Below are 26,770 nucleotides of genomic sequence, written 5' to 3'. Positions count from 1 at the left end.
GGAGCCGACAGCAGCGCGGCCAGGACCCGACCGCAGAAGACTACAGCGGCAGACGCACATGGTCGGCCACATTGTCATAACAAAGGCAACATCCGGGGCCGGGGATGATACGTTACTTCCGGCGTCGAAGGAGTGATTTCCACACAGCCGTCTTTCCTCCGACGCGACTACGTCACTTCCGGCGTCGGAGGAACGATTTGCACACAGGTCCCACTCCCACTCCTCCGACGCCCGTCGGAGCCGTCGGAGGAAGCCATAGAGATCATATACTAAATCTAGAGGAAAAGGTCCGCCATTTTCCCATACATTCTGGCTGCCGCAAGCGGCGGACCATGCAGGCAGACCCTCTGGGTCCCAAACACGGTTACATCATCAGAGCAGTTTCGTGAACTTCAACAATCCACGAACTTACCGGTGGAAAGATACTCGCGTTCTTTTCGAAGGTTTCTTTTTGCATAGCGCGCAGATGTCCGGCCTCGCGTTAACGCTAAACTAAACCATATACCCGGCTTCGCTGGTGGGGCGCGGCTGGGCGCGGTTGAGGAATACGAAACTGCGCAACCACCAGATTTCCGAGATTTCGACAGAAGGGAAGTTAATGCAGCGTAATGACTTTATTGCTTTTTATAAGCGTTAGAATAGCTCAGGATTTAGTTTACAACGTTAAATTATCACTGTTTATATTGCTGAGAGTTTTCACTCTTCGTGTTTACCATGGCAACGTTGCTTTCTTTCTCTCGTGTTCTGTCGCTCTCTTTTGCGATCGTTCACTCGGGACCCAGGATGTCGGCGCACGGGATTTGCCACTCCTCCTCACCCACCTTTACCCCCCTGGAGGAAGCACTTCCAAACGAAACGACTGCGCTTGCGCATAATACTCGTACCGATTGTACTGCCCAAGCGTGAAACAACATACTATGCCATAAAAGTTGTGTATAATAATATACTAAAAAAAGCACTGTTTTTACTTAAAAAAACAAAACCTTATTGTTTTTGCGACAAAATAATGATGACTTTTGAACTGGTTGATTTGACGACCAAACGAATAAACAGGTGACGCAAGCTACCATCCAATACACGAGGTTTATCACGCGCGCCTCTATTGTTTCTCCAGGCGAACGCAAGTGAGCTGCTTTTTCTTTCGTTTCTCGGGAACTCGCGAGTTTCTCCGGTTGCTGGTCGCCTCTGTTGTGTTGTTATTTTTCCCATCGCAGAGACAGCTGAGGCCTCAACCACTTGCAGGTAAGCGATACCTTAGTTCAATTAGTGTTCGCTTCGACGCGAGCGCTTTCTGTCGCCGGCGTACCGTTCTGAAAAGCTGGAAACTTCTTTCGTTCGAAGCGAATGGTACTTACGCGCGCTTTCGGTTCAACACAACGCGAGGGTACTGCACGATGCTTTTTCCAGTACCCGTTCTGTCACATGGCGGTACTGCCATTTCATCGCGGGCGGCTTGCGCCTCTCGCATGCTGTCACAAGGACAGACTGTCACTTGATCCCACCTGCCACTTCAAAAACGTGACTGAAAAAAAAAAAAAAGAAAAAAAAAAGGGGGGGGGGGGTAATGAGAAAACATTTGACACTTCCCTTCACGCCGTGCTTAAAAAAAAAAAAAAAAAAAAAAAAATTTGCTGCAGGAGCAACCGCCAAAAATACGAGCACGGCCGTCTCTCGTTCGCACAGACTAACCGCAGAGGCTGCGAGTGCGATTTCCTTGCCTTTGATCGCTCCTCGGCTGCGCGAATGATCATGCATCGCTTTAACTAGGGGTTAAAGGTATAGCCGCGAAGCTCGAGCATGTAGCCTTTGAGGTACTCGCTCGTGTTGGCATGCGCGTGTTGTGCGTGATGCACATGCTTGCACACACGAGATGGGCGCCAGCCAAGGTTCCGCGTTTGCGTGGTTTACCGCTAGGGGCCGTGAATGATGTGGGGTTGCTTAGCTCGCAAATGAAAACCCAATTTTGGTATTTTGGCATGTACTCGGACGTGAAGGTAAATACAGCTACTGAGCTGTGGCCTCATCAAAACTTCACAGAGTGCCTTGCATTAACAAAGATTTCCTGGAGTTGCTAATATTTATTTACAGTGTAAAAACTACAGGCATACCCTATCATATATGTCTTATTGCTGTCAATCAAGTCCGACTGTTTCTCTTTGCGGCTAGTAAAATGTGCGGCCAAATGTACTAAAATATATTGGTGGAAAAAACAAACAAGAAAACAATTTCCACCTTTGCCCCGCCCAACTAAATAAGCCACCTAATATTGTCACACACACCCTCTGGTGGTGCAATTTGAATACACGTTTCTTTCTTTGTTCATGCTATCTGATGAGCTAAGACATAACAAGACGAGTACTTAACTAGAAAAACATAATTATTTTGTCTATGTTTTCGTGGAATGCGCACGAAACAAACGCGAAAAAGTTATTTTGTCACGTTCCACTTTTTTCACTGCTCGTGGACGGGCAACACTGACAGCTTGTTTACGATTGCAGTCAACGGTCGGCCGATTGTGGCTCTGGAGACATTGGCGTCGATGGCATTCCGCTGCAAGCAAATTCAATCAACACAGGTAGCCCATGACCTTATTATTCAGTGTCGTGTCGCTTTAACCTCATTTCTTGAGTTCCACACTTTCGTATACCGAAGCAAGCAGTACCCTAGCTGGTGTAATGGGGGAGGGTTTACCAAGGCCGAAAGCGAATCATGGAGCAAGAGTTTGCTTCACGACTGGTAGACCAAGCCAGAGTTTGCATCACTGTAACCGTCCAATTAGATTTCAAGTATCTTTTAAGCGTGGTTGGTAACCCATCCAAGGAACGATACGAAATTTCTGGTTTCTTGGCGGATACCTGACTCGGCATGTGACTGCTTTTGACAGAATCACCAACGACGATGAAAAGCCAGGACATGGAGCCCCTTCTCAAGCCCTTTGAATATGGTAACTTGCAGCTTTCAAGTTATACCATGTTGCATGCATCTCTGTTTGCCCGTAGCATTTACTGCCTGGTCCATGTTTTGACACTCTGTAACACTCGCCAAGGCTGAAAAATTGATTGCCTTTGCCTTTCTCGCGAATAATCTCACCGCGATGTTCTCGTAACAAACCTACGAGTAGCTGTAGGCCCATGCCGGTTTTCTTTTCCCTCGTAAGTTTCGAGGCAAGTTACAATGCTTCTCCGTCGTTCTACCTCTGGGGAGCACACTCGAATGTACGATCTATAGAAAAGAAATTATCCCATTGTCCTCCACTTCCAAAAGAAGGCTTAGCAAGCCACCCACTTTGACGTCGTACACACCTAACTATTCAATCCGAAAGACGAGAAGAAATGTGCCAAGAAGGAAAGAACAGTTCTAGTGTCACTGGCTATATCTTCTCGTCTCTACCAGCCCGCACATCTAAACCGAAGAGGCCGATCCTTGTTTCGCGTTTTATGAACGCGAAGAGCGTACTCTCGTCACCCAGCGAAGGCTGCAAGATTGTTTTGCCATCCCTTTGGAACAGACGGAGGCGCTCCCTTAACGTCGGTGGCAAAGTCTCTTCGTTGAGTTGCCGGACAAGCGTGTTGTTTTCCGTCCAGGAAGCGTTTGCGCGCTTTTCTTTTTTGTGACCTCGGCGATCGTTCACATTCTGCATGGCCCTTCCGCCAGGTTTCAAGCGAGAGCTCGTGTATCGGGCCACCACCAACCAGAAGGTCTCCGCCGACGTGTACTACTACGACGGTGCCGGGCTCAAAATGGTGAGTTCGATCGGCGGTTATAGTTACTATGGCCGAGAGACGTTCACTCGACGTAGGGCGAGCCAGTTACGTCGCCTCCAAAAGAGCCACGCCATAAGTGACAGTAACGTGCGCAGCTACAATGTTCCGCGCAATTTGGGCGGGGCGCCGCTTTTCGGAACGAGTTCTTGTGGTAAGTGCTTAAGCTGGTTCATAGTTCTCCGGCGCCCTTGTGCCAGTCGGGGTAAGGGACTTTTTGGTGCGGTCGATATTTCATGGCTGTTTCCGGTCTGTAAATTATTCGTAAATCGAGGTGCCGCAAAAGAGTGGTTGATCGCGTGGTTCGGTCGATTTGCCTTAGCCGATTCACACCGGTGCAGAAAAGTGTGGGGAAATGTACTTCCGGTTGTCTTTTGAGGTAGGATGCGCTCGTAAATCGAATACGGCGGTGTGCAACTGGTGCGGGAGGAGCTGGTAAATTGAACGCGGCAACGGTAGGTGCTAATCTGCTCTTTCTGTGAACAAAAGTAAAGTTTCACCATGTCATACGTTATGTAGATATTGTTTACGTTACCCATTTTTGTTGAAACATAGCTCATTTACTAGGTAAAAAGATGCTTGTCTGTGCCCCCCAAAAAGACGACTGATGCAAAATATTTTAATCCTCTTGCAGCGTTCCATACCTGATGTCGTCACCTACCGTAAGTAATGGACTGACAAGTTTTTCAATATTGGAGTGTTTCTATTGTTTACGTCACTTCCATTTGCTATGAACCTTGTTATCGATCCCCTGTTTGACCTCTCTACAGCTTGAGGGTAAGTAAAAAAAAAGGGCGAGGAGTTGTATGAGGATTGATTGAGAAGTGAGTAAAGCTTGCAGAACACGTTGAAGCAGCCTTTTTTGTCTTTTTATGGTAATTCATTTATAAATTTTTTTTATGGACAAGAACGCACTGTTGAAAATGATTATACTAGATTCATACAGGATTCTTTCTCGAGCACTTTCTCTGGTGAACAGTGTGTATTTGTGCAACACACACTTTTCCTAAACTGGAAGACTACCCAGTAATGCTTCAGTACTGTCAGTGTTTTGCAAGCTCCTGTATGTATGATGCATTCAATCTTCGAGATTTCAGTGTTTCCTCTGTGCGTTTTGCAACCTGCGATCATTGTCTTTTGCCCTTCCATGCTTACAAACTAAAGGAAGATTTACGAAACAACATTTTACAACGATAGCTGCTATGGGTCCTTCCCACCGCTTTTCAGTGGTGGGAAAAGCCCATATGTCTGTTGATGACGTCGCGGTTTGTGTATTATGGCGTAGGGCAGGGCCGTACCCAGAAAAAAATTTCGGGGGGGGGGGGGGGGGGGGGGGTTTTGGGGACAACGGCGGCCATTTGGAAAGTGTCTATTGTCTTATTTTCGCCTATGAATCATGTGCATCGGTGGCATATAATGGAGAATTACAGCAAACCGGAAACCGGTCCCGGTTTGGTACCCGGTAGCCGACCGGCGCCACTGCGCGTGCGCAGAGGTGGAGATTAAAATCGGCTGGCTGCCAGTGCACCGATCAGGGCCGTACCCAGAAAAAAATTTCGGGGGGGGGGGGGGGGGGGGGGGGGGTTAGAACCTCCTAACCCCCCCCCCCCCCCCCCTGGTTACGGCCCTGGCGTAGGGTGTCCGTCGTCGATGTTGCCAAATCCTCGAAAAAGATTGCCTGCTGCCTGCAGGAACTGCACCTAGGTCTGCCGCTTGCGAAGCGGGAACGTTGCCACCGAGCTGCGCCACAGCGTTAACAAACCGCTTTATATTTTGGAGTTATTGTAGTGCCCAATGCCCACCGCATGCGTTTTCTGAAAAAAGAAGATGGCCGATAACAAAGTCCCGTCGTAGCACTCATTTCCAAGAGCTTGTGTCGGGAGGCGCGCTTTCATTCGCTCTGGGTGTGCGTACGCTTGTGTGTGCAGTGGGCAAGCACCCGGAGATTGACCTGGCGGCGGCCAACTTCAGCTTCCGCAGGGTGACGATCCACAAACCGCCACATGAGGTGGTCCGCCAAGCCAAGGCGGGAGTGCGGACCGCTCCGGCTACTCCTCCCTCCGTAAGAATGCTTTTGCGATTGTCGCGGTGCCTTCTGTCGGTGTTCGCGAGTGTCTGTGCAACATTTCTCGAAGTATTTCACTAGCAAGAGGCTTGTTTGTTGATTGTTAACACTTGCAGTTCCTTTTGTGTGCTGAGTGCTGCACTTTGCTGCAACGTGCAATGCATGCGATATTTGTTCTGCGTGTTTATATTTCCATATTCTCTTCCCTCGAATCGAATGAATGCTCTAGGTGACGTCAACCTATAGCTTTCCTCGAGCAGCACAGAAACTTGGTCAGAACGGTTACTATCTATTAGTATAGACAATACGCCTAAATGCACAACCTGTTCTTTTTACTTTACATGTCTACAACTGCCTATTTTCTTTTTCTTTGCTGAAAGAGAGCCAGTTAACCAGTTTGTGTGTTGGCTCTTTTGCCATATGTGCCTTGGACAATGCACTTTTTTCAATAATTATTTCGGAAAAATATATAATTATTTGATCTAGACCGCCTTTAGGAGGTAGAAATGCTGCCGGGGGTGTAAATCGTAGATCGCCATTCTTCCTGATCAGCCGAACAAAGCGTGAAGAGTGAGACAAAAGCAGGGACCACGCTTGGGGGCATATTCTCTTACTCTAGCCAAGGTCAGAGCGGGTGTCGTAGGTTTCTTGCCACATTGTCTCGCGAGGAAAAGATCATCCACCCTGCTGAAGACAGTTGGCATGGTTGTGTGTGCGTGTGTTTGCGTCATCCCAACTGAAACCTTGGCAGTTTTGCAGCTGCTCGTTACCACCATTCGTCTCTGCTTGCGCCCTTCCTTCTTGTGTACCTAGCGAGCGTTTTTTCTGTGTGCAGTGTCCCAAGCAGGAGGGAAAGCGTAACTCGAGGAAGCGCTGCTTCTGCTGCGACGCGGAGAACGCTGCGCCCTGCCGGAAACGCCTGAAGTTGCGCAAGGGGAGTGGCTTGGCGGGCCCTCGCTTCAGGAACGTAGCCGGCAAGAAGACGCCCGACTGCCAGGGTACGTTCTTTGGCCGCGCTCGTCTATCCCGTTGAACTGGTGGACTCGTTATAAATGCATAGCATTTATAGGGCTAGCCTCGGGGATGGTGTGTTTGTAGCATGTAGCCTCGATGACATCATACTGTCACGGTACCACGTGATGCAATGATGTCATACTCTGACGGCTTTATATGTTCACAAGAACATCGCCACGTGTTCTTTGGAATTCTCTTTACTGTGTCTGCGAAGGGTGCAGCTCGAAGAGGCCCTGCCCTACGAATGCCACGCATTAAGAATGCTTTTGGGAAATGTTAGAGACAGCCAATTTTTACCTCAAGAGCCATAGCAAAGAAACGTATGGTTTTTGCGTCACAGGTCGGGAGTCGGCGTGATGCCAACTCCCGTCTTGTGACGTCAATATCCACGTGACAGCAATGGAACTGTACAAAAATGGCCGTTATGTCACTTGGATGCAGCGCTAAGTGATGGCTGTCATTCTATTTTGCGCGATAGATTTTTTTGTACTCGACCCTTACAGGGAAATACTTGTATCACGAAAATATTTGACGGTCCTGCAGAATTAGTTATACGGGCGTCTGACTGTACTTGCTTATTTTTCCGCCATCTTTGAACGAACAAAAGGTTAGGTGGACGGGCGTGGAAGTGGAAACGCGGTCTTGCTGCTCCACAGATAATGGTTGGCTTCAACGTCGCCGAAACACGTTGTTCACACTGTGACTCATCTTCAAATACGTCTTCCTCCACTGCGCAGGCTCAGCGCAACCTGCAGACGTTTCCTTGAACGGCAGCAAGGACGACCGCGGCTCGGACAGCGTAATCACGACGGCAGTGCCGACGGCGACTCCCGCCAAGAAACCCTTTATCAAGACAACCGCGAAGCCATCGTTGTCAACAGTGTCCCCCGTCAAACAACCCAAACAGAATTGCATCAGAGTCGTTTCGTCTACAGTCAAGATAAAACAGCCGCTGTCCACTTTCAAGAAAAAGGACGTCGGCGAACCATGCTCGAGCTCCTTGCCGACGAGTGGTTCGGCCTTGCGGACGTACAGCAAGGTGCTGAATGCCTGCGACCTGCTGGAAGGGCCCGTGCTGAAGGAGCTCGACGAGCCCGCGACCGTGTCGCCGAAGGGGGTGCCGACGACAATTGTAAAAGTGACGCCGGCGCACAGGCATGACATGGAGCTGCCTCATCACCAGCAGAAATTGCCGAAGGATAGGTGGAAGCTGGGCAACCAGAGCCTGTAAGATTTTACATTTGATTGCCCTTCCCCAAGCACATAACGCGAGCAGAGCGGCTCGAATGCAGCCTGTTACACAGAAGCTGCGTTTTTTTAACAGTTCAGCCATCTTAGCATTTTAAGTTATGGTCGCTAGTTATCCGTAGCTTTTTGTGAAATTGCAAAAAACACCTTCTCGTCCTCCAGAAATGTTAGAACAGTCGCAGGAAGTCGCAGTTTCGAATCGTAACCATTGGCGGTTGTGCTCGCTCTGCGCAGTTGTGCCCACTCTGCGCTAGGCAGCGAGATGACGTGGGGGTGCATAAAATACGAGATACGAAATGCCGCCGTTGGGAGCATAGGCTATTCAGCCAAGGCTCGCTCTTAAATTGCTGCCATTTCAGCCTGAGGACGGGGGCCTCCCTGGAGCTGTGCAACCTGCACTGCGCCCAGGCCAAGGGCCAGTTTCCGTCGCTTCAATGCCCCAAATGCCTGTGCCTCTTCCACCCGGTGTGCGTCAAGGGGGACGACGGAGAGGGCTTCGTCTGCAAGGTGAGGATGCCCCGGACCCGGCAAGGGCAATGCCACGTGGATAGAAAACCGTAGTGCCGAATTTTCTGCGTCATGTGCTAAAGATGGTGGTTGAGCGTTTTTTTTTTTTTTACTTTCAACGTGCTGCAATATGTGGCGGTGAAAGGGTGTCGCCTACCGAGGGCCAGCGTGGGGCACATAATGAATGCGAGTGCTGCGTCGGCGTGTGGCTGGAACTCGTATGGGCTCTTCCTACCGCTGGAGATTATTTTCGTTGTAGTTGTTGCAGTTCTAGTTGTCACAGTTGTTGTAGTAGGGCATAGGGTATCAATCGACAATACCGCCAAATGCTCGAAAAAGATAGCCCGCCACTGCAGTGTTTTCAGGATTCGGTCCTTGGTACGCTGCGTGCGGAACAGGTTCGGTACCACAGAGCTATGCCATGGCTTTGAAAATATTCTTAATTGGTGTCTGATAAACGCAGTGCGTATTAGTCTCGGGTAGCGCCCGCTAGACGGCCGCTGTGGGTGCGACGTAGCGATAGAAAATTCTCTGTCGTTCTTAATTAATCCCAAATGTAATCCGAGTTATTTGGCGACATTAAAAGCTTTGGCGGCAGTCTCTGCAACGTCGTCTGCTCCCCGCTCCTTATCGGGGAAGCGGCTTTACCGCATCGCATGTGGAGAAACCATCGTGGCATGCCGATAGGGGCATTTGAGGTGCTAGCGACAATGTTCTTGGGGAGATGCCAGGGAGAGCCTAGATTTAAGAGAGGGAGCAGTAAGTATGCCTGCATTTGATTGTCGCGTGGCCAGTGTGCCGAGGAAACTGGGCGGAGAGGCGGACACGTTTGCAGAAGGTGAACGCTTTACAGTTTTTACTCCTTGCATGCTGCAGCTCGTTTTGTAAACGCAGCTTACAAACCACGTGTCCCCGATCGAGCAGTTGCCCCATCTCTTAAATCTAGGCTCTCTATGCCAACGACAAACAAGCTTGAGCGTAAACTCGGTGCCATGCGTGCTTCTTTGTTTGCTTCTGGATCCATGTTGGCATCTGGTTGGTGAGGTTGCTCTTGCGCGAAAGTCTGCTTCAATCAAGCACCGATTCAGCGAGTTGTCGTCTCTCAAGGATGGAGAGTCCCAGCACCGCCGGCACCTCGAAGAAGGAGACAATTTCCTTGAATGAAGAACGTGCCATCCTCGAGGGAGTAGCCTAAACATAAATAATGCCGTTCATTACCCACGTCCTCCGCAGGGCCGTCGCAGCTGTTGACACGGTGCGTATGTAACAGGATCTTTTTTCGATCTAGCAGAGGACACGTGCAGGGAAGCCTCGACCGCTTTCTGCAGGCTCGATAAACATGTGCCCGTAGCAACCCGCATTATCTTTTTTTTTTTTTTTTATATTATTTGTATGAGTTCATATATATCGAAGAAGCGGATATAGCGAAGTGATTTCCGATTCCTATTGACTTCATTATAACCGGTCTCAAGAGTATTGTTGAGTACTTAAATTTGATTCGAAGCGAATGCTGAATAGAACAGAATTTAACGGGGCTATTCGTAATAACCGAATATCCGCCCATTCTTAAAAATACGTAGAGGACTAGGGAAGCTTAGGTTGGCACTCAGTGTGGTTTCCTTGATTCTTTACTTCCAGGCCTGCCAAAAGAAGGAAGGTGTGCCAAGCAGCAAGCTTGGCTCGGTTGCCACCATTGTCAAAACGGCAGCCGTGAAACCAGAACTGAGCATTCCAGCCTCGGCTGTCCAAGCACCTTCCACTGCCTCAACCCCGGGTGCAGTGTTCGGCACCGTGTTAACAACGCAGGGCTCTCCACGGGCCTTCCCTGCAATCATGTCTGGCTCAGTTCTCTCTGTTCCATCGATGGCTTCTAGTCCCTCTCCATCTGTCTTTTCCGTGCCACCCTCCCCATTGGTCAATGCCCCCTACGCGCAGCTCATCGGTCCATTCCCGGCTTCCGCCCCCGTTCGCTTCACCATAATTACCCCTGGATCGTCTGTCCCCATCCACATCCCCCTGCCTTCGTCTTCTCCCACAATATTCCTGTCAGCATCCACAACCATGCCGTCTGCTATCGTGTCGTCTGCTACAACTCCGTCTGCCATGGTGTCATCTGCTGCAATGCCGTCTGTCGTTGCTTCTTGTGCTACAGCGTCGTCTGCCATGAAGTTTGTGACGACGCCAACTGCAATGACACGTGCCACAGCGCCGTCTCCCATGAAGTTTGTGACGACACCGTCGGCATTGACGAGTGCTACGGTGCCGTGTCCCACGAAGTTTGTGACGACACCGTCAGCATTGACGCGTGCTACTGCACCGTCTGCCGTGGAGTTGGTGACGATGCCATCTGCAATGACGCCCTCCGCAGTGTCGCACTCTGCTGGTTTGTCTGGCACCGTGCCGTCCGCTCCAGTCTCTTCTGCTGGGTCATCTGCTGTGGCAGTAACTGTTCAGACTGCTTCTTCGCCGTCTGCTGGCTCGAATGGACCTGCACATCTCCATCCAGCGTCGATGGGTCTGATGTCGCTGCTGGTGAGGCCGTCTTGTCCCAACATAACCATTGTGCCGGGACGTTTCCCCGCTGCCATGTGTGGGGGGCAGATGCTACCTTTGGCTTCGTCCTCTGATGCCGCAAGAACAGCGCTGCTGTCTCTCGTGCAGCAGCTGAACCAGAGACCCAGTGCGACCCTGCAGCCGACGATGATGCCAGCATCTGGTGACGCCCCGCCAGGTTCCGACCTTGTCATCGACATGGACGAGAAGCCGGTCTGCCAGGGTGTGGTGAAACATGAGGTATGTGGGCCGTCTTACGGCTTCTGTTTGCGACGTGACGACCAGGATTCACCTCGCTGCGACGTCACGAGATGTAATCCTGGCTACTTAACATCGGTTGCAAACTTCTAGTTTACTTGTAAAAATCACATTCTTAAACCAACACCGTCAAAGTTGAGAGTGATGCAATTCCTATTTCCGTCGATGAAAGAATAATGAATTCATATAAGGACATAGTGTTTGGGCAGTCACAAATGCCAACCACAGCGATGCTTTTGGTCGCACACATTGCCAATACGCCCTGGTGTTGTGCTCTTGATTTTGTGTCGGCGGCATGCATTTTGCCATCTTCATCATCAGCAGATTGTTTGTCACCATATTCACTGACAGGACGAGAACAGCGAGGCATGTCTTTCGAATGCCCAGCCTCCAGCATGCGTCCTGTGCTTCTGCCGTGCTTTGGCTGCGTGCACGCAGTCGAAATGCACGAGACATTGACGCATTGTCGAAGGTAGGAAGCTCGTGCTGGGGACGGAGCAACTGAAGCCCTTCCCTGCTGTCCTCAGCGAGGGTAGCAAACCAGCCTGTATGATGTGTAGTGGAAGCCTGGGTAGTACTGGTACTGTTGACTTCAGGCAGATGGCGCAACTAAATCACCTATAAAATTCTAATAATGATACGTAACTCTGTCTAGACGACAACTTAGCCTTAAATTGAATAGCTAATAGCACAGCTTGTTAATTAGCTACAACCTACCCTGGCATGTTTCACAAGACATCATGTTTTGCTTGCTATGGTTGCCATTGGCACTGCAGGTTGGAAAGCAGCGCTCAGTTATGCCATACGATAATGCGGCGGTATTCAAAATGCAATGTGTTTGCTGCCGTTTGTGCCAGGACGAACAAAATGGAAGTGGCAAATTTTTAAGTTTGTCAATGTTAAGACTGTTTTATCCCCTCAGGTATCATCTGGTCCCTACGTAACGAGAATGACTATAATGATAAGAATTTACCGATTACGAGCAGTAGTTTCAACGTCACTTTGATTTGTGTGGGAAGCAATGCTCCGTTTCATCTTTCAGGACAAGGCAGTGGAATCGAGCATAGTTTGCACGTACGCGACAGATGGATCGGGCAGCGTCGTTTCAACATCGACGGTGTCCTGCCCTTTGCCGTTGGTCGACATCGACTCGCTCAAGACCGACCGGCAGCAGACGTGCACTCACTCGAATGGCACTTCCTTCCCCGACCGAAGCTCAAGTCGTACGAACGTCGACGAAATCGCGCAAGACGAGAGAAAGAGCCCCAGCATCTTGGAAATCATGTTGAAAAACTCCGATGACGACGAGGAACGGCCCGGCGTGACGAAATGTGAAAGCGATCTCTCGTCCGTCGAGACTTCGACTCTCGCGTCTGATGTCGAGAAACCCACTGTCTCCGTGAGTGCGACAACGTCCGACGGGTGCTTAAATCGCGATTCTCGTTCCAAGAACTCGGATCAGAAGAGAGAACCCTCGCGTTGCCGCAAGCTGAGCTTGCGGGAGCGTGCGGCCTCGCGGCTACTGCAAGGCCTCTCCAGACTCTGTGAGCCTCCGAACGGTGCTGCTGCGCGAATGCATATGAAAAAGCCGCGCCATACGGCGACGTTACCCGAGGTTGCCGCCCCCTTGTCGGACTCGGAGTTCGACGGTGCCGACGGAACTGAAGACGCGTCGGCGCAAGAACGGTGCAATTCGAGGCTCGGAGGAGTAGCCACGGCGTCAGAAGTCCCGGGGAAAGCCGGGGAGTTGCCCTTCTGGGTTGTCACGCCGACGAGCACCGTGTGCGTCGGGAGCGAGGTTTGTCCGGTTCCGGCGGAGTCTGTCCGGCAAGCTGGCAACCGTGGAGGATCGGGGTCTGCATCCCTGGCAGGCGTTTCATTCGGTCCCTCCGTCCTGAATCGCATCTTCAGCTTCCTCCCGGTGGCGGCGCTCTGCAGGTGAGGAGGGCTTCACAAGAAGCGGCTTCCTTAGGTATGTGCTTCGAACATACTTGCTCAACGGAGTGAGTAATTATTTCAGGCTAAGACAACGTTTTTACGTAATTGCGAAGGACCCCGAGACTGAGGTAAGAGAAGGCAAATGCTTTTTCTTTCGCCTCATCTCGGCGTTCTTTGTAATTATGGCCAATTTACGGCAGCTCGTTTGCATAATTTTTGTCCCTTGATAAATATCACTCATCCATGCTGCATATCACTGTAAAATAGCGAGGCAAGGCCCACTCAAAATGATAAAATCGATTTTAATATCAGTGTGTTTGGTGCAGTCCCCTAATCAAACACGTCGGTTCGAATATCGGCTTGTTAGATTTGACCTTGTTAGCGACTAGTAGTATATTTGAAGCAAACAGCTTTTAATGATTTTTATATCTTTGAACTTTGTCATGGCAGGCTATTTTAGATTTGTGGAATGTGTTTGCTCTGCAACATGAATATGCAGTGGTGAAGTAAGGCTTTCAATGGCACTGTCGTGGGTGCCTCTTTCCCTCAGCGCAGCTATGCGCGAGTGAATAAGCACCTCAGGGCAGGTTCGTGCGCACATTTCGAGAATGGTTTTGCTTTGTTTTTCTAGGTCTAGCGAATGTGTTCTACTCTAGAAAATGGATACATGCTCTGCCCGGCCAATACTCTCAGAATCGAATTGCTCGATGCATCACCATTCAAGCCAGCAGTTATTTTATCTTTTGTATCTTGAATGGCGGGTTATCGTGGCATGCATTGACATCGCATCAGTAGCCACTGCAGTGGTCTTGCTGTGAGCGTCTACCCCCCGCAGGGCTAACATTTTGCGCCGTCGAATTTGTTTTAAGGTGAAAGCCTTGTCACGGCGTTGTCCCCGAAAGATGGTCGTAAAATTATCTCATCAAGCACGCATCCCAGAAATAAAACGCAAGGAAAAGCACAGCCATGCAGACCTTTTGTCACGATAGCCGGCAGGGCGCTCAAGGTCAAAATGGACGCGCCTCAGAAATAAATTGTAAAGAACAGCGCAGCAACACAGATGCTTTGTCACGGAAGCCGTTGTGAAGCTGGCGGAGTTGGCCGCGCCTGCGCAGTGGGGGAGCCTGATGTCGCCGCCGGAGCGCCGTGTACGAAAGGAAGACGTGGTGCGCTGCTTGTAAGAATGCGCTGCATGTAGGAATGCTTTTGCATTCCTACACATAAGATGTCCTAAGTGTTTTCGGCAAGATTTTCTTGGCATGAGCAAGTAAAAATGATCACCGGGACAGTGCAGTGATGTCGCATGCAAGCTATCTATTGTTGGAGCCTGTTCTAGTGCTCGGCCTTTTCGGGTTGGATTGCACGTGCATTCACACGGGTCTTCGGTTCCGAAGATGCGAGATGATGCGTGTTTTGTGAGCCACGTTGGAAGCCATTGTTTTGATGCAGGGTGGCTACCGTCTGCTGGGGCTGGAACCTTCTATCAAAGCATCCTAACCTTGTAAGTTTTTCCTTATCGCTTCACCGCAGTGCACTGCTCGTTCATGTTGTCCTTTGCTTACTGGATCGAGGTATTACCCAGGGACCAGGATCGTTGATTCGTGTATGTCCATAGACATTATGCGGTTAAACACTACTCCTCGTGCATTACCGTAGCAGGATTGCACCGGCCGGCTAACCAAGGCAGACCTTTTTTCTGCCATACAGTGTCCACTCCACCAATTTGTAGTTGGATTTTGGGTGGTCCGTCATTACGGGACATTGACGATTCTTGGGTACTTTCTCGTCTGCAGTGGGGTCAGGTGGATCTCAGGGGCGTCAATGTCACCGACTGGGACACATGCACACTGGTGCTGCAGCAGAGACAAACACATACCCTGGTAAGAGCCATTCCTTTTGCGCCTGTAGCATTCTCGCAAGAATGCTCGTGCAGTCTTCGTCGACGGAGCGTCCCTGCACAGTGCAGAGCGGAAATTATTCAAGCTTAATCATGCTGAGAGAGACTGGTTAGCGCAGAATGTGCGATAGGCCTTCCAGGGAAGAAGAGAAAAAGGTCGTCTGAATGGCACCGCATATCGAAAATTCGCTCCCATTTCTTACACATGAGGTGTCAGTTTCTTGTTACAGCTGGCCATTACAGCGAAGAGTCACCGAACTTCATGAAAATCCTCCGATAAAACTCTGTGTTAAAAGGACGACTGCCAGGTCCCAATTGTCTTTTTGGTCTCGGGCAGTTCGCAACATTCGAAAGCTGTCATTGATTCAACAGTATTGGACGTTGAGTTAGGTTATGCCTTGATGGTGATTGCAGGTGGTGAAGGGCAGCTCCTCGAGTCACCTGGTGCCGTGGGTGAAGAGGTTGGATTGGGTGCAAAGCCTGTCACTGTACGGTGGCAGCCTGGCAGACCTGGCCACCCTTGTCAAGCTCTTCCCGCAAATGACCTCCTTGAATGCCGTTCAGCTGACCAGGCCACAACAGTGAGTGCGGCAGATGACGCCTGGCCATTTCGTGTTTTCCGCACAGGCCAGCTCTTGGGAAACGTTGTGCCGCCTTGTTGCAAAAAGGAAATGGGACACCTGTAGTTCTTTCACCCCTAAAAATGGCAGCGCGATGGGAGCTACGCACTCATCGGACCAATCAACTGCCTCCCTTTTGTCACGTGACCCTGCTCTCTGTGCGTGTGTGGGGGCAAAAACATGCAGCAAGAAACAGATGTATTGTCAGCTTTGGGGTGAACGGAGTATAGCTTGTACCATCTCAACTTCCTGTGTTGCTCATATGCCTACCCCTCATGGTGTAAAAGTAAAATAGCTGACCTCAAATATAACGTGCGATGTTACGGTCATAGGCACATCCAGCGGTGGAACAAATGGATGCAGCTGGTGCCACCAGCCTGCTCGCCGAGTCATTAAAATCCCATCTATTTCATGCAGCTTTTAATGTTCAAATCACACCTTTTAATGCTTCGGTTATGCATGCGAATGATTAATCTTTTGGATTCCATTTAGTTCGCACCACACTAACAAAAGGAACGTACGGCTCTCGAGGCAGCTCTGCTGTTGCACGACCACATTTCCACTCCTTCTATTGACTGAACTGTGTATGTGGCCCTGGCTACCTAGTGACGAGGAAATCGCATTGTCTGGAATGCAAATTCAACCGGTGTTCTTTGCACCCTATTCCAAACATGCATCGCAAGTGATCCAGAATTCGCATCAAATGACGTCACCCTAGCCCGGAGCGTCCTGCTGTTGGACGGTACGGCAGCGGAGGCAGATACTGCAGACATTCGTTTCCGCCTTAGGTCGCTTCGCAGCCAGACTGTAGACGTAAACCAAAGCAGATGCGATTTGCAAGGCGGCGCCGACGGCGACTCTCGCATCCGGTCGCCTCTTTCGCCGGCATTTCTTTGACCAACTGCCAGGATCGATTCGTCCAACGGCACGACACGCCGGCTTTTGCGACATCGCTTGTTGCCACTTGGGGGCCGCTTTCGATACGTGGGCGGGACGGGACACTAAACGCAGCGGTCAGAGATGCGAAGCAAAAGAGGGTGTGCTCAGTGTCCAAGCCTCCGCGTTCCAGGTGTCGGGGTGACGACGCCAGACGAGAGTCGGTGCTGCTGGGCGAGTTGCAAGCGCTAGTGGGCATGCCTCGTCTGCGAAGTCTGCGACTGAGCAGCATGGGAGGCCTCCTGCTCTGCCCGTGGGCCGTGCCCAAGGAGTCCGGGGAGCAACGGTTCTTGGCCCTGAGGACGCTGGTAGGCCAGCCTCCCCTCTTTCTTGGCAACTCCAAGTCAAAGTCAAACGTCCGAATTTACGTGGATTGTTCGATGTAAAGTTGCGCAAATAGTAGTTTCGAATAATACGTTATTCAATGTTCGCTTCAAAATTAACCGCCTGTGCACTGTGGGAGAGCGATGCCAGCGGCCTCTGCTAGTATTGCTTCACCGCAGTGCAGAGGTGCTCAGTGAGAAGTTCACTCATTGGGGCTCATCTGCCTCCATTATGCGAGAGTGTAGGTTAGGTAGTGATGTCTTGAGAACTTGCGTTCATCATTTGAGCTGCTGTCTTTTCTTTTTTTTGTCAAATTTGAGATTGAAAAATGTATATCTATGTAGCATGCAGATTTATAAATCTCCTTGATTACGATAGCTGCGACATATCTTTTGTTTACGTGCCACAGTTCATAATTATAGTTATGTTAAAATTAACTGAGCTTAGAAGTGGACAAGTGCAAGGTTGGGAACGACCTTCACGAGTTTGGCTAAATTTTCGTTTAAGCATAGTACATTGTAGTGAAAGTCTTGGGAGAAACTATTTGATAAACAAAACATTAGGCTGAAACCACTATTCGCTTTGAATTCAAAATCCAATATATTTGCACATGCCTAGTCCAATCTATTCATTTGTGGAAACTTTTGTAGAAATAAATAATTGAGGCCTTAGGCTCCTGCAAGGAAAATTTGACGAGGAAGTCAACCACAATGTAGTTAACTTCCTCGCTAAATTTAATTTTATTTACACCATTGATCTTTGTTCAGAACTGTTGTAGGAATGGTGCGTAAAAAACAATACACAAACACATGGTCAAAATGGCAAACAATTCAACTTGCAATAAGATAATTTAGTGGGAAAACCCCCTCGCTAAATATAGTTAGAAATATTCCTCATTATTTACGGGGAAGGGCATCTGCGTAAGTCCGTCTGTTCCGTAATATTACATCTGCCCATGATGTGGCATCTGTCCACGATGCTACATCTGTTTGCGACTTCACACGTTGTCTGCAACGTTGCGCCTCTTTCTGGAATCGCCACCCTCGGCCAAAAAGCTTATTTCACGTTAGAATATAAGCTCCGTCAAATTCTTGCTTCATTTTGAACAGCACCTTCACCTCATGTAACGCCATGTAGGGGGCTCTAGACAGGGTAGAAAAGGAGAATGTGAGCGCTGCGTGAGAGGTATTTCTTTGTGTTTATGCGCTTTTATAGTGTTGTTTTTGTGCGTTGGTGAAGTGTTAAGGCCCGTTCACACTCTTGCAACCGAGTACGACCGAGAGAGACCAAACCGGTTTTTAAGCCTCTTGCAATCTCTTAGGACCAGCTCCGCTCAGCGCATCCGGTCCCAAGAAGTCTTTCTCGGTCGTACTCGGTTGCAAGAGTGTGAACGCGCCTTTAGCGTGAGAATGCGAGCTTGTGTCGCGTGACAGTGCCAAACCCCCGTCGTTGTTGTGTCCAGAGCATGACCACGCTGAGGTGTTCTTCGCTGGAAGCATTCGTGAGCCTCAAGTGCTTGCCTCATCTCGAGGACCTGGAGCTGGGCGACTGTGCGTCCTGGACAAATCAGGTGAGACGATCGCCGTCATGCACCGCGCACCTACGTTGACTGGATAAGACGTGTTTCCCGCAAAATAAACTCTGCAATTAATTATAATGCAATTGATGCGAAAGTGCAAGCGAGCCGGCCAAGCATGACAACGATAATCCCAGGAGAAAGGAAACAAAGGACAAACACACTGTTTGTCCCGTTTGTTCCGCTTCTCCAGGGATTATCATTGCCTGCAGGTAAGGTTGGCCAAAACATTTGCGTTTGACTCTGACCGCTTATGACGAGAAAACACACTGGTGCCACCTATCGTGTAGACCTGCGAATGCTTTCGGTCGGCACATAACTAAAGACTTAAGGTTTTGCAATATTTGCGAGATCAAATCTACATGTATCAATGAGAAATTGATAACATTGTTATAATTGTTTAGAGCATACGGTGTAAGAATGAAAATGTGTGAACCCGCCTTTACTACGTTCTGAAAAGCTCCATTGTTGTGGGGTCTTGAGACTTCAACCCAGTAAGTAAATGTGTGCCATGTCATGGCCACGTTTCTTCTTTTTGAAAAAATATAATAATACTTTTGGTAGTATTTGCATTTCTCATTAAATAGTAGCATCTCTTGGCGATTGTTTGTGAGAAAACACTCTTCGAATGCCGTGGACATTCTTATTTATGCTGCAAAACATGTTCCAAGCATACCTTAGAAGCCTGCACCCATAGTTTGCATTGTGTAGCAGTCAGATTTTGATAAACTTCATAAAGCCTCGTGTTGTTTTGGGTGAGAAAGACAGTTCATAAATTTTGAGGAGAAACCGTTAGGAAACCAACGTATTCTTCATTTTCGGTGGCGGTTCAGTTACGTTGACGCATGCACGATTACCGTTGTCTTCGATTAACAAACTGGTATTTCTGCGTCCTAGCCAAGATTGTAGGCATTTGCGATGCAGTGGCTTGCGTCGCCTAAACGGCCTTCGTTTTCTGCGCAGTCTTACCTGGAGCTTGGACAGCTTCCTAAGCTCAAATGCCTCAGCCTGATCAGAGGCCAAGACCAGCCCTGCTTTCGCTACGTTCTACTCAAGCTGGTGCAGTAAGTCCTCCGAGATCCTCTGGCTTGTGCGGGGGATGTCAAACGATGCATCGAGTGGAGGCGGCACGTTTCGTGCGACCGCCCCCTCGCTCCGAGGGTGCTCGCAAGTTGTTCGGAGTAATACACAAAAGTGTCGGAAAGTCTAGCCCAAAAATAGGGGTGTGCCAATTGTGGTTAGAATCAAATAGCACATATGTCGTCCCCAGCTTTGACACCGTGGAAGGTGCACTAAAGTGCCTTTTGAGATAATTTTTTTTAATGGTGCATACTCAACGTCCGTGCTTTAAGCGCCCCAGAAACCCCAAAATTACAGTCGTGCGTGGTCTTCCCTAATAAAGACGCGACAAAATATTGCGACACGGCCCCTTTTTCGGGATAGCCGGATGTTTGGTTACATTTCTAGTGGGGAAATGCTTGGACGAGCCAGAAAAGACCCGGCAGTTCGGAAGCGCGGTTATGATGGGAAAGTTTGCTCCCGAGCGACTCATTTGATTGGGCATACCCTCGCAGCCTGGAAGTGCTCCGCCTCAAGCGCTGGACCTTCCGAGGGAGCATCGGCCAACTGCTCGCACAGTTGCCCCGGCTACGGCAGCTCCTGCTATGGCCCCAAGCGCGAGATGTGAGTGGCATCAGGGTCGTACCACTTTCTTGTTGTGAGCTTCTGTTCGTGACGCAATTTTGCTAGCTTTGCGGGAAGCTCTGTTTTTTTACCTCGCAGGAGCTACGGTGTGTCACGAATCCCGATGCTCGCCGTAAAACGAGCTAGAAAAACTTTCAGCCTTTCCTTTCTGGTGAAGAAGGAAGACCAGCGAAGCCGTACTATGGTGGGAATGAAGTAATGGCCACCAGCAAGTCGGCAAGCCAGAGTGGAAAGGCTCAAAAGGTTGGCGCCATCTATGAGCGATGGCGGCAACTAGACAACCGCCAAGTCCGTTGTCTGGTTGCCGCCGTTGCTCATAGATGGCGGTAGCTGTCCAAAGTTAGGTCATTTGAGGACGGATCCTTGGGAAACTAGCCCTTAACAGCTGTAAAATGGGTGTTTGCATGCAACGAGTCAGAATTTTCGTAGATGTATATTAGTGGTTGACTTAAAACAGCATCATGGATATTTTTCGTGCCAGGCGCACACGCGCAGATGACCGAATCGGTCAGTATTGTCGCCGACCGATGTTTCGGGTGCCAGTAATAGTCTCCTTTTATATTTCGGACCTAAATGGGGAATGGTGTCCTACCCCGATAGAAATAGTGCATATTCACTATTCATAACCGATGTTTCGGAGAGCCTGAGGTCCGAAAGTTAGATATTTACGTCAAAATCGTTGCGAGCGATTAGCGGGAGTTTCCATTTTGAAACCGCCATTTTAGATTCTATGTTGGGTGCACATAGATTGGCTCAGTTTGGCACGACTATTTGGGTACTGCCAAGTCCTACCACTAGGCGACGCTATGCTAGAACTTTTTTTTTTCTAGCTGAACGTCATTATCATTGTTACCATTCTGCTTTGTTCATTCTGAATTCGTGTACTTGCGCCTCTTGTTTCGTCTCAGTAAATTATGTTTTCGGACTACGCTGGCTCGGACGTCATGGCCCCATTTCTTCTGCCACTGCGAAGTGTCACTAAGAAGCGCAGAAAGTAAGTACTCGACCATAACGCCAGAAAAAAAGGCGGCGATTCTCAAGCGAATAGATAGTGGTTGAGCGCAAGCGGAGGCGTAACCTGAAACGAGGCACTATTGACGGAATTTTAAAGCCCGCTTGGACATAACAAAGGCGAGTTTTTTAATCTCCCGATTTTTCGGACTGCTCCATTATTCTGATGTTTTTTCAGTTCCTGTGAAGTCCGAAAGATGGGTCGGCGACTGTACGTGTTTTATTAGCGACCGACGAGGGTAGAGCTTGTGGCGCCATCTCCCAATAGCTGCAGCAAGCACTCGGATCGAAAGCAGACGATGCAGGGCCAATGCACAACTCAAACACATCAAGGAAAAGAAATGCAATTTGTTTAAAGACGAAGCAAAGTTTTATGCAGGCCGAACAATTTGCTGCATGACAACGCAGCATCCCACAGATCCCAACGTATTCGTAGGGTCTCTTCCTTCGTCCCGCGTAACTTGTCGCGTCAAGTCCAGCAGAGAGAACCAGACAACAAGTCTGTTGCATTGAAACGCTCGTTGCAGTGACCCCCTAATGCTAGTTCGCTCGTAATCCGCAGCAACCGCGTTGCTGGAAAATGTCAACATCCCCTCTCTGCATTAGCACAATCGCAAGACGCAGAAAAAAAAAATTTGTGGCGTGAAACATTCTAGCATCAGAAATATTTGTCATTTAGTACGACATCTAGCCTGTTCAGCTTACGTTCATGTTCACGGCGCTCTTCACCGGATAAGTTAAAGGGACACTGACAGGGTATTTATGCTCGCCGAGGTTTTTAGTTGTACGTGACATATGAGAGCTCAACTACCCAGAACAGAAGTTGCGGCTCGAAATTCGGTTTCTTTCCGCCCGAAAACCGCCGATCAAGAACTGGCCGGTTCGAGTCTCGCTCACTCTCTTTCTCGCGGTCACGGGCCGTTTTCTAAGGTATCGATGCGACCACCAAATGTAATCAAAGTCGTGGGTCACTGAAGGTACACACTCAATATTAAAAATAGAAAAAAATATGAAACCCATTTTTTGTGGCTTCTAAAAAGCTGCAAATACGTTGATTGAAAAAAAAGTTCCACAGACAACCGGAAGCATTCTGTGCGTGCGTCGTTTCGCGTATCGTGGGACTCGCAGGGACGGCGATGGCAGCGGACGACGGGCGTGGGACCTCTATTTCAGAACTGTCGTTCGCGGTACCGGCGAATTTTGTCTGCCTTTAAAAGAGAAATTTGGGACTGGTCAAAAGAATTAGTATTCATCCCGTACGACACGCCCGACCACCAAGCCGATTTGCACGAAGACGTCGCCGAGCCGTCGCCGAGCCGTCGCTCCCTTCTTGTGGCTGAAGACATCGCTCGCGCAAACGTCAAGCGCGACGTGTCTACTTCGACTTGAATATGCACGCGTACGATTTCTTTACTAGGTGAGAATGTCGCCAATGCGTGGTGCATCCCGACTTCGACCCGGGAGTGCTTTTGCTAGAGGAAAATCGGCAGCAAACTTTCCCACTTACAGTTAATCGGCTGAATTATTACTAAGGAAAGAAATACTCCAGTTTCGATGTGCCCCAGTAGCGCAGTGGGGAAGACGTCCCCATGACACGCGGTAGGACCGGGTTCAATCCCCCGTCAAACTTTTTTTTTTTTTTTTTTTCAAATATTCTTTGATGTCTACATTTCTTTTTTTTTTTACAATTATTACTGAAGAAACAAAAAAAACAATATAAGAAACAAATGTTGTGGACGACACGTCGCTGAATTAAATGGTATGAGATTTCCTTTTTGACACCTGCGAACTCAATGTAATCACTTTCCACAAAATGCAAGGAGCATATAAATCAGGTAGCGTCCGCTTTCCGAGGTGCCCGTAAATGGTCTACAGGAATTGCAGCCAGCCATTGGTCCCGATCCCGTTGATCTTTCGGAAACTCTGTCGCACAATGCCACTTCTGTTTCGGGCGCGGGACATGTGAGCCAGCTCTTCACGCAACATCTTGGGTGTATTCTTTTCGGAGCCGATCAAAATCCACCACGGGCACTCACTACTCATCTCCAACTCCTCAATGTACAAAACAACTCATCCTGGAGTACAGAACAACGAGCGGAACAAACATAACTGCAAAAGAATCCCACGGCGACCAGTTCCCATACGCCGCATGTCGTCTGCTACCGGGAAGGAGAAAAAAAAACAAAAAACACACACACGGTCGGGTGTAGCCACGTGACTTCCGCCACACACTCTCTTCTCTCCACTTCTCCGACCTCCGTCGGGTTTCGGTTTCGATTTCGAGCAGTTGCGTCTTTTGGCTTTATTAAAAAAATACGCTACTCTGTTGCAAAATATTGATTGGGTAGTCCCCCGACACCATAATGAAGCGCCTGGCAAAAAATTAAAAAAAAATTTTGGGGGGTGTCAGTGTCCCTTTAACGCGTGGCATATGTACACTTTAAATGATAAACCTGGTGATCATCCAGAACCTTCTAACCCATTCGCCTACCTCTTCTTCTTACTCCACCCCCGGTCGCGCAACATCCCCGTCGATCAATCAACGCCGAGCCTCGCGGCCACGCTTTTATCCGGCCTTCGCGAAATGCCAAACACCTAGCCAAATGAAATTTCGCGTTAAAGGGGCGGTGCAACGATTTTCGGACTTCGGTCAAAGATTTCTGGAGGTTGCCCTCTGACACTTCTGAACTAAAGAACAGAAAACCGATTTCGCCTGCGTGTCCTAGTTGTTGCGTAAAAAAAAAGATAAAGATTGGCATTTCGGGCACCCCTCAACTCACTCCCAGCCTTCAGGGTCACGCCTGGTCGCACTCCCAGTGACGTCATTCGGAGTGCCGCGTAGCTTCCCGTGTGCTATCTCGGAGGACTCTTCCCCTCCCTCTCTCTGCGTACCTTAGCGGGCGCTATGCTGCAGCTTAGAGCCGAGCGAGGTCACGTAATCGTTCCGCCGTAGTTCCTTCGGCTGCCACTTGGGGCTGCAGGTGGGGAAAAAGCTCGACTTTTGCTTTGCGATTATGCAGCGGAATCGCGACATTTGTAATGAAGGAAGTGTTTTTTCTATCCTCTGGGACACGATAAACAACGTAAAAAGGACGAGATGCAAATTCTTTTAATCATAAAATCGTTGCACCGCCCCTTTAACTTGAGCATTCCTCTAAAAGAACCATCCGCTCTCTTCGTGCAACGCAGCTCGCCACAAACAACGTCCACGCGCTACGTTCGTGCCTGGGACTCTCGACGCTGCAGCGGCTGTCGTGGGTCATCGACTGCGGCGGCAGTGTCTCCTGCTCCCTGGCAAGCGGCCTCGAGATTCCCGTGGCCTCGGGGCGACTCTGCGACTGCAAGGCCTCCCAGCTGCTGTCCTCGCAAGCAGACAACCCCTGCGGCTGCCGTCTGCTCGAGGAGAGTCTGGAGGGCGAGGAAGGCACCAGCATGCGCTGGCTGACGGCGGGGCAGCTGTCCGGCATCCTCGCGCGGAGCCTTGGCGCCGGCACGGCCGTCTGCGTGTCCCTGAGAGTTGGCTTTTGAAGACACCAAAGTGCAGATTCTAGTTCTTTCGTTTCCGCGTAAAATGAGTCGCCCCAAGAAATTTACGGGTGTTGTTTTTACCGCAAAAATGCGCTACGCATTGCGAACAACAAGCGTTTGGCGATGCGTGTGTGTATATTTCTGCGTCCTTGCATGTGTTTCCGAGTTTCTCGGAGGGTAAGCCACGTATAAACCCCGTAAATTTTTTTTTTTGTTTTGTTTTTACCGTTTTGCATTTTGCGATTTTTTTCCGTACGACAGTCTTCCACGTGCGACGGTTTTCGTTTTGTACAATAGGGGGGGGTCGTAACAACGGCCAAGACGACGCGCCGCGAGGGACATGTCTCGTCTCGTGCCGTGACGTTGCGAAAACTGAGTTCTGCATCAATGTGTGGATGTTGTGAAAGAGGTAGAAAACCAACCATGAAAAATGGTGCCTTAAATGTGTTTCTGCATAATTTTCTTTCGTTTTTTTCTAAAAAGCTTGGTTTAACCGTTGCTCTTGGCGAATTGGGAGCTTCCAGCTGTTTTCTTGCGAAAGAGCTGGATGTTCTAGAGCCCCTTTTCATGGGCTTGTGCACATTGCTGAAGCAGTTTCCAGGGTGATGCGTTCACCTGCGTGTGACCTTCACTGGCAAAGAAATACTGTTACTAGTAGTTTTCTCCGTGCTGCAGGAATCTCGGTTGGATTGTTGTTACGAACTGCTCTAGTGGCTCTATGTATAGATGCTACACATGGGGTCTCCATGTGGCAATCGTGGATCATTCACTTTCGGTGGCCGCTTTGTGAATTCAGAAGAATGTCTCTGGCACCTTTTTCTCGAGACTGGCCTCCAAAAGGACCCTTGTGCTGCCTAACAGGACTGTCTGTGTTCCAGGTCACTCCACAATTGACTGCTAAGGCAGTCTCCAAACCAAAGGCTAGCAGAGTCGGCTAGCATCACAATATTTCCAAAGTCGCACTTGCCGCCGCTGTCACCGTTACGGCAGGGATGGTCGCGAAGGACCGCCCTTGCGCGTTTTGTGGAATGGTGTTTCACCGACAGTTGTTTTCTCGAAAATGTGTTACATTTCTGCTCATCCCAGACATTTTGCGGCCATGCATTATTTTGACAAATACCGGCAACAACTGCATCAACAGATGTTTATTTGTTCCACGATTGGGTGTCGGCTATTGCACAAGAAATGCATAGCTTTGAGGCCAAACCCTGCCCAATAATTGAATATAGTATACTGTACATAGGTAACACTTGTTTTTCAATATATTGAAATTAAAACCACTCTTTACACATCGCTTTCTTTTTTTTGTGTGTGTGTGCTTAAAAGCTAGACACTAAGGCTTTTTCCACTTGATTCTACAATCACAAATCAAAGAACACTCATCACCCCTAGTCCTTTGTCAAAATTAACTGATCTTCCTGGGCCACTCGTTGCACATTTGACTGGGCCACTTCCATCATTTGCAGAGGACACCGTTGCTTCGCAGAAGGCACAGGACGGTTTTGTACATATATAACCATAGCCGGCAACAGGTTATAGAAGTTCTGGCCCCAGCGTGAGCTGCGGGTGGAGCATAGTTGTACAGCATTCTTAACCTGACACCGACCATATCCGAACTCCACCAAAACATTTTACCTAGACTATGTAGTACTATTGTGGACAGTACGGGCTGAAACAATCCTTCGTGCTTCTTTGGTGTACCTGCCAATTTTCGAGAGAGCTGTGGTCTGAACTAGGAATGAAATGCGAAGTTGAGGTCCTATACTTTGGACTATTTGACAAATTGAGAGATAGCAGAGCTCGTGGGGACCGTGGACGTAGAGGAAGGCC

The 26,770-nt window shown here is 49.3% G+C and overlaps 1 protein-coding gene across 1 annotated transcript; it reads left to right on the top strand.

The window, feature by feature from the left end:
* The first annotated feature begins 1,095 nt into the window (after nt 1-1,095).
* Nucleotides 1,096-26,235, top strand: LOC8023680. The gene is made up of 19 exons (XM_042288710.1): nt 1,096-1,242; nt 2,499-2,575; nt 2,885-2,944; nt 3,655-3,743; nt 4,396-4,423; nt 5,690-5,823; nt 6,662-6,824; nt 7,578-8,067; nt 8,448-8,595; nt 10,234-11,388; nt 12,449-13,344; nt 14,794-14,845; nt 15,138-15,224; nt 15,656-15,822; nt 16,931-17,105; nt 18,584-18,691; nt 19,661-19,761; nt 20,272-20,380; nt 24,602-26,235. Exons 3-19 carry the CDS (start codon nt 2,899-2,901, stop codon nt 24,938-24,940), a joined length of 4,287 nt encoding a protein of 1,428 aa, XP_042144644.1. The 5' UTR covers nt 1,096-1,242; nt 2,499-2,575; nt 2,885-2,898; the 3' UTR covers nt 24,941-26,235.
* Nucleotides 26,236-26,770: the final 535 nt, after the last annotated feature.

The sequence above is a fragment of the Ixodes scapularis genome, unplaced genomic scaffold (genome assembly GCF_016920785.2).
Source record: "Ixodes scapularis isolate PalLabHiFi unplaced genomic scaffold, ASM1692078v2 PGA_scaffold10__122_contigs__length_95168666, whole genome shotgun sequence".
Classification (NCBI taxonomy): Eukaryota; Metazoa; Arthropoda; class Arachnida; order Ixodida; family Ixodidae; genus Ixodes; species Ixodes scapularis.
Note: the sequence above shows the minus strand (reverse complement) of the source record. Positions and strands in the feature narration are given on the sequence as shown.